Source organism: Cololabis saira, chromosome 6 (genome assembly GCF_033807715.1).
Source record: "Cololabis saira isolate AMF1-May2022 chromosome 6, fColSai1.1, whole genome shotgun sequence".
NCBI lineage: Eukaryota > Metazoa > Chordata > Actinopteri > Beloniformes > Belonidae > Cololabis > Cololabis saira.
In genome coordinates this window covers 50,775,915-50,785,775 of record NC_084592.1, presented here as the reverse complement: position 1 = coordinate 50,785,775, position 9,861 = coordinate 50,775,915, and the positions used below count along the sequence as shown (strand labels likewise).

At 43.6% G+C, this 9,861-nt stretch overlaps 1 protein-coding gene across 1 annotated transcript; it reads left to right on the top strand.

Moving 5' to 3' along the window:
- The first annotated feature begins 1,999 nt into the window (after nt 1-1,999).
- LOC133445661 (mediator of RNA polymerase II transcription subunit 14-like) lies at nt 2,000-8,753 on the top strand. Its single transcript, XM_061722984.1, has 7 exons — nt 2,000-2,020; nt 2,121-2,226; nt 3,018-3,191; nt 4,908-5,037; nt 5,120-5,248; nt 8,048-8,155; nt 8,617-8,753. Exons 1-7 carry the CDS (start codon nt 2,013-2,015, stop codon nt 8,751-8,753), a joined length of 792 nt encoding a protein of 263 aa, XP_061578968.1. The 5' UTR covers nt 2,000-2,012.
- The last annotated feature ends 1,108 nt before the right edge of the window (nt 8,754-9,861 follow it).

Here is a 9,861-nt window from a genome sequence, read left to right as displayed (position 1 = left end):
TTATTATTACTATAACTGTAAGAACTATTATTATTAATATTATTATTAAACTATTATTACCACGAGATCACGCTGCTGGCGGAGCTGTAAGTTATTAAAATAATAATTATTATTACTGTTATTACCACGAGATCACGCTGTTAGCAGAACTGTAAGAACTATTATTATTAATTATTACTATTATTATTATTATTATTATTATTATTATTATTATTATTATTAATAAACTATTATTACCACGAGATCACGCTGTTAGCAGAACTGTGAGTTAATATAATTATTATTATTATTACTATTATTACCACGAGATCACGCTGCTGGCGGAGCTGTGAGTAAAATAATAACTAAAATTAAACTATTATTACCACGAGAACACGCTGTTAGCGGAACTGTGAGTTAATAAAACTATTATTACTATTATTATTATTAGTGATGCACGAAATGAAAATTTGTGGCCGAAACCGAAACCGAAAATAATAATAAACACTTGGCCGAATACCGAACAATTCCGAACATGGTTCTTCGCAGTTTTTCATTTATTTTGCCAATTTTTTCACCATTGCATAAATCAAATAAATTTGATTTAGGCATGCTTTTAAAAGAAAAAAATCTTTTACAAAATTACGAAAATTATTATTAAGTTAGAAAACATTTGTTGAACATAAAAAACTGAACATTTTTTAATTTCCCAGCATTTTTTAAATATTCCAGCAGACATTATACCAGCAAAGAACAATATCTTAAAATAAATAAATTAGCAAAATAAATTTTTTGGCCATCTTTGAGCTTACGTTAGGCTTAACTGACTGAACATTGTAACATAGGCCTTAATACAATAAAAATGCATTAAAGCGCTCAGGGTTTTTTATCATTTCAAATGATAAATCAAACTTGTAGCTGAAAGACTTTGCAGATGTTTCCCCTCTAGATATTTGAGCAGAACATTCATTGCAAACAGCCATTCTTGTTTTATTCTAACACTCTAAAATACTTCCACACTGCTGACATGTTTGCACCACTTCACTCCACGCTCTAACGTTTGATTTCCTCATCTAAACCTGTAATAGATTGATTTATGTTGTTTTGGTTCCACCTGCTGGTGAATGTTGGTAAAATTCTTATGTGGTTAGTTTTTGGTTGGCCAACGATTTATGTTTGTGGTGCAACAGTTACGGAGCGGCCAGTCTATTTCCTTATTTTACAACGCCGTTATTAATTGTTCGGTTTTTTTCCCACTTATTCCACCGAACACCGAAAGTGTTTTTTTGCCATTTTCGGCCGAACAATTTTGGTTACCGAACAATCGGTGCATCACTAATTATTATTATTACCACGAGATCACCCTGTTAGCAGAGCTGTAAGTTAATAAAATAATTAATATTAACTAGTATTATTACTATTATTACCACGAGATCACGCTGCTGGCCGAGCTGTGAGTTAATATAATTATTATTATTATTAAACTATTATTACTATTATTACCACGAGATCACGCTGCTGTAAGTTAATAAAATAACTATAATTAAACTATTATTACCACAAGATCACGCAGCTGGCCGAGCTGTAACTATTTAATAAGTTATTAAACTGTATTATTACTATTATTACCACAAGATCACGCTGCTGGCCGAGCTGTGAGTGACTAGTAATAACTAGTAATAACTAGTATTATTAAACTGTAGTATTACTATTATTACCACGAGATTACGCTGCTGGCCGAGCTGTGAGTCACCAGTAATAACTAGTAATAACTAGTATTATTACACCAGCACGACCAGTTAACCACCTAGTTGTATGAGTTGTGTCGAGGAAAGTACTGTAAAGTAGAAGTGATGGTGGAACTGCTAGTTAGTGATTGAAAAGCATGTTTTTATGAGGCGATAACGACTGATGTCCACAGAGACGTAAACTGGTTGATTCAAACATTAAAACTTTCATTTGCACTAAAACTGGATCCACATGAGCGCTGATGCTTTGCTTTGTTTCATTGCAGGTTACCCAGAAAAACGGACATGGAGAGGTACGTGTCTGTTAAATGAATCATCTGACTCTGTCCACTCATCACACACTTATGTACAAATAAAACTCTTCAAATGTTTCTGCTCTCCTTGAAACTCCAGGAAAATCGAGATAGTCCAGTTTGCGAGCCGCACGCGGCAGCTGTTCGTCCGCCTGCTGGCCCTGGTGAAGTGGGCCAGCAACGCCGGCAAGGTGGAGAAGTGCGCGGTACGTCCTGGCACACAACCTGCTCATAACACCGGATGATGGACAACTTTAGAATTATTAGGAAAATTATGACAAAATGCAGTAGCAAGTACATCCTTACTGTTTCCATGGGAATTAAGGCCACGTTTCCACGTAGCCGGCTATTTACAAAAAAGGATATTTCCCCCTCTACGTTTTGGAAAAATACCATCATTTCCACATCTGCAATAAAACGGCCTGGGTCATTTGAATAACATTATTATATTCTGATGTATGTGCAACTTGGATTTTAAGATGCATCACGCCTTTTACAGTTTTCAGCAAACTATGTATAACATCGCCATATATCGCAAAATTTGGATATTGCAATATCGTATCGTGAGGTCCTTGGCAATACCCCCCTAATAATAATAAATAATAATACATTTTTATTTATAATGCACTTTATATTACTGAAAATCTCAGTGAAACATAAATAATAAAATCAAGATAAGAGATAAAAGGGATAAAAAGTCAAGACATGGAAGAAAAGAGAATAAAACAATTAAAAACAGCAACTAGGGGAAAAAAAAGAGCATTGTTTAGTGATAAAATGCTTTGCTAAAAAAGGTTTTTAGTCCTCTTTTAAACTGTCCGTGGTTGAACATCTGGGGTTTTCCCTGTTTAACTAAGACTAACTAACATGTCTAAGTCCTGTCCTGACATGTAAAACCTTAGAACTGAGAGAGGATGTGTTTCACACGACTGTATCTGTTCCACTGCCAGTTTCCTCGTGTCCAACCTTGTGCTCTGTCCCGTCTCCATGGTAACAGATGATCTCCAGCTTCCTGGACCAGCAGACCATCCTGTTTGTGGACACGGCCGACCGGCTGGCGTCGCTGGCCCGGGACGCGCTGGTCCACGCTCGCCTGCCCAGCTTCGCCATCCCCTTCGCCATCGACGTGCTGACCACGGGGTCGTACCCCCGCCTGCCCACCTGCATACGAGTGAGTCCCCACCCCCCACTGGCCACTAGAGGGTCTGCATTGGTACAGTTACCAAGAACCAGTGGTCCATGGACATTAATATTTGGTACAGTTACCAAGAACCAGTGGTCCATGGACATTAATATTTGGTACAGTTACCAAGAACCAGTGGTCCATGGACATTAATATTTGGTACAGTTACCCCAAGAACCAGTGGTCCATGGACATTAATATTTGGTACAGTTACCAAGAACCAGTGGTCCATGGACATTAATATTTGGTACAGTTACCCCAAGAACCAGCGGTCCATAGACATTAATATTTGGTACAGTTACCAAGAACCAGTGGTCCATGGACATTAATATTTGGTACAGTTACCAAGAACCAGTGGTCCATGGACATTAATATTTGGTACAGTTACCAAGAACCAGTGGTCCATGGACATTAATATTTGGTACAGTTACCCCAAGAACCAGTGGTCCATGGACATTAATATTTGGTACAGTTACCAAGAACCAGTGGTCCATGGACATTAATATTTGGTACAGTTACCCCAAGAACCAGTGGTCCATGGACATTAATATTTGGTACAGTTACCAAGAACCAGTGGTCCATGGACATTAATATTTGGTACAGTTACCAAGAACTAGTGGTCCATGGACATTAATATTTGGTACAGTTACCAAAAACCAGTGGTCCATGGACATTAATATTTGGTACAGTTACCAAGAACTAGTGGTCCATGGACATTAATATTTGGTACAGTTACCAAGAACCAGTGGTCCATGGACATTAATATTTGGTACAGTTACCAAGAACCAGTGGTCCATGGACATTAATATTTGGTACAGTTACCAAGAACCAGTGGAACATGGACATTAATATTTGGTACAGTTACCAAGAACCAGTGGTCCATGGACATTAATATTTGGTACAGTTACCAAGAACCAGTGGTCCATGGACATTAATATTTGGTACAGTTACCAAGAACCAGTGGTCCATGGACATTAATATTTGGTACAGTTACCCCAAGAACCAGTGGTCCATGGACATTAATATTTGGTACAGTTACCCCAAGAACCAGTGGTCCATGGACATTAATATTTGGTACAGTTACCAAGAACCAGTGGTCCATGGACATTAATATTTGGTACAGTTACCAAGAACCAGTGGTCCATGGACATTAATATTTGCTACAGTTACCAAGAACTAGTGGTAATGTAGTTAATTTCTACGCCGGGGAAATACACGAAGCAAAGCTTGAAAATACAAAAGTCTTGACGCTTGGTCCGACTTCAAGGCAGGATTTGTTGTAGAAATTAAAGTGATGAGGACACGGAACTTTATGATTGGACTGTTTAACGTTAGCTACCCAAAAATCCAACATTACCTGATACAAAATGGGAACCACAAATCCACGTTTCGGTGTCTGGAATCCAGTTGTTTCTGTGAATTGCAGCGATCCATTTGTCTCTCTTAAACTTATTTTTAGTCGGTCTGTAAAACGATAACTCTGATTTCTTGCTAAATCTATGAGTACAGTCGATCGCACAACAGCTCTTTACCAATTTAGATGTTTTAGAGTTGCTCAAACTGAAAGTTTACGCTGACACTCAGTCTTTCTGCCACTCAGTCTTTCTGTCACTCATGAACGTTCCCTCTATAAGGGACCTGTAGGAGACGGTGATGGAGGTTAAACGTGTCTACACGTCAGTCCGGATGTTTGTGTGTTTGCAGGATAAGATCATTCCTCCAGACCCCATCACTAAGGCGGAGAAGCAGGCGACGCTGAGCCAGCTCAACCAGATCCTCCGGCACCGCCTGGTCACCACGGACCTGCCGCCGCAGCTGGCTAACCTCACCGTCGGTGAGTGCTGGGCCCAAGCCTCTTTTAGGGGTTAAACATGTCACAGGGTTTTGTTCTAAGGTGTCTGCGTGTTCACCTGCAGCCAACGGCCGTGTGAAGTTCCGTGTGGAGGGCGAGTTCGAGGCCACGCTGACGGTGATGGGAGACGACCCCGACGTTCCCTGGAGGCTGCTGAAGCTGGAGATCCTGGTGGAGGACAAAGAGACGGGGGGTGAGACGGGCGGCTGGTGCTTCCCACCGTCATGACTAGGGCTGGGGATTGTTAAGAACCTCACGATTCCATTTAGATTCTTTAGGTTTCGATTTCAATTCAATATTGATTTACCATATTGGCCCGAATATAAGACGGGGTTTTTTGCATTGAAATCAGACTGAAAAAGTGGGGGTCGTCTTACATTCGGGGTCTAGACGTTATACCCATTCACAACACTAGATGGCGCCAGGTATCTTTAAAGCGAATGCTGAACTTAACTCCCCAGGCCAAAGCCAACCCCTGTCACCAAGAATAAAAATAAAAATAGCAGTAGCATGAAGAAGACAAATAAAAAATAGTGGTAAGAAAGAAAAGAGAAGAAAATAACAGAAGAGATAACAGAAAATGGAGAAACGTAGCAACAATCTGGAGAAAAGTGGGTCGAAGAAGTTATGATGCAAACTTCAAGATCATGATTTGAATGAGGCAAAATAACATGCTTTTTCTCTCAAATCAGAATCAGAATCAGAAAGGGGGTTTATTGCCAAGTTTGTCAACACACACAAGGAATTTGTTGTGGTGATTGGTGCAATACAGAAAAAAAAAAATATTGTTATAATCATTTGTTTCAGATGTACTGTAATTATTTTCTGTATAAATATTTCATTTGGTGTTAAAAAAAAGTCTTTTTTCAAATTTGAGTCTTGAAAAAGAGGGGGTCGTCTTACAATCAGGTTCGTCTTATATTCGGGTCAATACGGTAAATACTTCGATATCGATTCAGTAAGACGTAGAAATACACAACCCTGTTGGCAATTTTAACACGGGTTACTTCACATAGAAATTAACTGAGCAATTAAACTTAGCAGCACCATCATGGCTCACTTGTGCACTTGGACTGTAGTACAAAAGTTAAAATAAAAAAAAAACAAACGCATGCCAGTTGTGTCAACATGATCCGCAGGTTTGTCGTGTTGCTGTTGTATTTTAGTTCTGCCTGGCACGACTTAAGCTGCTTTCACATAGAGTGGGGTAAGCGCCGCACCCACCGCCGGGTAGCAGAGTTGGCCGAGACGTTGCGGCACGGTGAAATTAAAAAATGTTCAATTCGGGCAGGGAGGCGTGGCGCCGAGCTCGGTGGCAGAGCGGCCCGCTCTTGCGCCGCAGCAGCACATACACAATGAATGGGATCGCCGGTGGCGGTCGCCGCTTTGCGCCCTCTATGTGAAAGGGGCTTTACACTCCTCCCTACTTTAGTCCGTTTCTGGTGTTCCTTCTCTAAATAGGAATTTAAAATAGGGCTGGGCGATATGGCCTTTTTATTAATATCTCGATATTTTTAGGCCATTTCACGATACACGATATATATCTCGATATTTTGCCTTAGCCTTGAATTAACACTTTGATGCTACAATCACACCAGTATGATGATTCTATATCTACATTAAAACATTCTTGTTCATACTGCATTAATATATGCTCATTTTAAACTTTCATGCAAAAAAGGGGAATAAGTCAAATTTACCAAAACTGTATTTATTAAACAGTTACTAAGCAGTGAGTGGCACAAACATAAAAGGTGTCATTTCAAAACAGAAAGTGCACGTTGCATCTCTGACTCCCCGTCTGAAGAACATCTGCTAAGAACATGTTCTGGTCCTGGTTTTACCTGGTTTTACCCGGTTTTTTCCCGGTCTTACCTGGTTTTACCAGGTTTTACCAGGATGACCAGGTTTTACCAGGTTTTACCAGGATGAGCTGCTCTGAGCAGCAGGGGCCCCTTAGAGCACCTTTATATTAAATTGTAGGTGCAGGGACTGCAATGTTTCATCCTTTCCTCCTTTACTTTGCATCACTTTCACTTATTGTTAGAAATACGACGTCATATAGTCTTGTTTGACTTTGTTTCAATGATAGTGATTGATTTCATGTGGCCACATTTAAGCAACACTAGGTGATGTTTCTCAGCTCTGAATTATGGTTCCGCGTTAAATCGACGCAGAACTACGCCGTAGGGTACGCAGCGATGCGCACTTACGCCCTAGGGTCTGCGTTGGTGTAACCCGGAACCATAAATCAACCTAAAGGCTCGGCTGCGCGTGTCGCGCTGAACATCCCCTCCCGTCTTTACTAAACCAGTTTGCTTTGAAAAGAGTCTGTCGCGCGTAGCAAAAGCGCAGATGAGCTCACGGCGCAAACAGGTGAGTTTGGGAAAGTTAAAGTAAAGTTAAAGCGGGGTGGAAGTGACAGCAGCGCTGACACCTGCAGCTGGTCGGGGGCCAATGATAATGCACACACGACAGCACGTGACTGACATGTGTAACAGGGTGCGCTTGTTTTATGTCTCAGAGAAGGAGAGACGAGACAAGAGAGTGAGAAAAGTCTGTCATTTAACGCCCGCGGCTAAAAGCGAATGTATATTCGAATATTCACGATAGAGTCATTTTGTACATCGCACAGAGTAGAAGCCGAGATACATCGGCTATACTCGATATATCGCCCAGCCCTAATTAAAAATGAGTCAAAACGTCTGATCTGAAAGATTTTCTACTCGCCGTCGTCGCCATTTTATTGTTTGGTCGCGTGCAGCCGCCGTCCACAAAAACGCCAATCATAAGAAAATGATGCACACAGCGCCCCCACTGGCCGGGAGGTTAATCCATTCAGAGGCTTTGCTTAATCGATATCGGGGATAATTGTGATGCATCGATTTTTCAATATTTTTACCCACCCCTAATCATGAGTCATGTTTATGAGGTTTGACAGGTTATTTCCCTGCTCTTGTCGTCCCTCATCGTGTTTCCCTCTCTCCCCCAGACGGCCGAGCCCTGGTCCACAGCCTGCAGGTGAACTTCATCCACGAGCTGGTCCAGGCCCGGCTCTGTGCAGACGAGAAGCCCCTGCAGGACATGTACAACTGCCTACGTATCCTTCCACACATGCAGCCCTGGCTGCAGCAGGGCGGGGGGGGTTTATATAGAGCAGCGACTGATCCAGCACACGAGTGCAGCATCCCGATGAGACGCAGCTGCACAGACGGATCCTTCAGCCCTTCTCTTTACTACTGAAACTCCCCGGGAGTCTGAGGGAGACGGCAGCACGTCTGCATGAGTAGAGGGAGGAGAGGCTTTTTTAAACGGTTACTGCTGCGCAGAGATGAGCTGGTGACACGCAGCATCACAGCTCCGCATCAGAGATATGGGCCGAGCCGGACCTGCTGATCACCGTGCCAGTCAGTCCAGCTCCTCCTCAAAGAGCGGACTGTGTGCGGCACAAACACCCCTTTAGTGAGTGAGAGTGTGTGTGAGTGAGAGAGTGAGTGTGTCACACTCCACCTCCACCTGGCCGGTGTTTCCTCGCTGCTTCCTTTAACCGGGTTTCTCCAGACTCCTTCTGCCTGTCGCTGCAGCTGGAGGTTCTGCACTCTCAGACGCTGATGCTGATCAGGGAGCGATGGGGAGACCTGGTGACGGAGGAGAGATACCTGCCGGCCAAGTTCCTCACGCTGTCCGTCTGGAAGTAAGAGCAGTAGCACCACCCAGTAACACCAGTAGCACCAGTAACACCACCCAGTAACACGCTCACAACGACCCAGTAACACGCTCACAACGACCCAGTAACACGCTCACGACGACCCAGTAACGACCCAGTAACACGCTCACGACGACCCAGTAACACGCTCACAACGACCCAGTAACACGCTCACAACGACCCAGTAACGACCCAGTAACACGCTCACGACGACCCAGTAACACGCTCACAACGACCCAGTAACGACCCAGTAACACGCTCACAACGACCCAGTAACACGCTCACAACGACCCAGTAACGACCCAGTAACACGCTCACAACGACCCAGTAACGACCCAGTAACACGCTCACGACGACCCAGTAACACGCTCACAACGACCCAGTAACGACCCAGTAACACGCTCACAACGACCCAGTAACGACCCAGTAACACGCTCACAACGACCCAGTAACGACCCAGTAACACGCTCACAACGACCCAGTAACACGCTCACAACGACCCAGTAACGACCCAGTAACACGCTCACAACGACCCAGTAACGACCCAGTAACACGCTCACAACGACCCAGTAACGACCCAGTAACACGCTCACGACGACCCAGTAACACGCTCACAACGACCCAGTAACGACCCAGTAACACGCTCACAACCACCCAGTAACGACCCAGTAACACGCTCACAATGACCCAGTAACACGCTCACAACCACCCAGTAACACGCTCACAACCACCCAGTAACACGCTCACAACGACCCAGTAACGACCCAGTAACACGCTCACGACGACCCAGTAACGACCCAGTAACACGCTCACGACGACCCAGTAACACGCTCACAACGACCCAGTAACGACCCAGTAACGACCCAGTAACGACCCAGTAACACGCTCACGACGACCCAGTAACGACCCAGTAACACGCTCACAACGACCCAGTAACACGCTCACAACGACCCAGTAACGACCCAGTAACACGCTCACAACGACCCAGTAACACGCTCAGGACGACCCAGTAACACGCTCACAACCACCCAGTAACGACCCAGTAACACGCTCACAACCACCCAGTAACGACCCAGTAACACGCTCACGACGACCCAGTA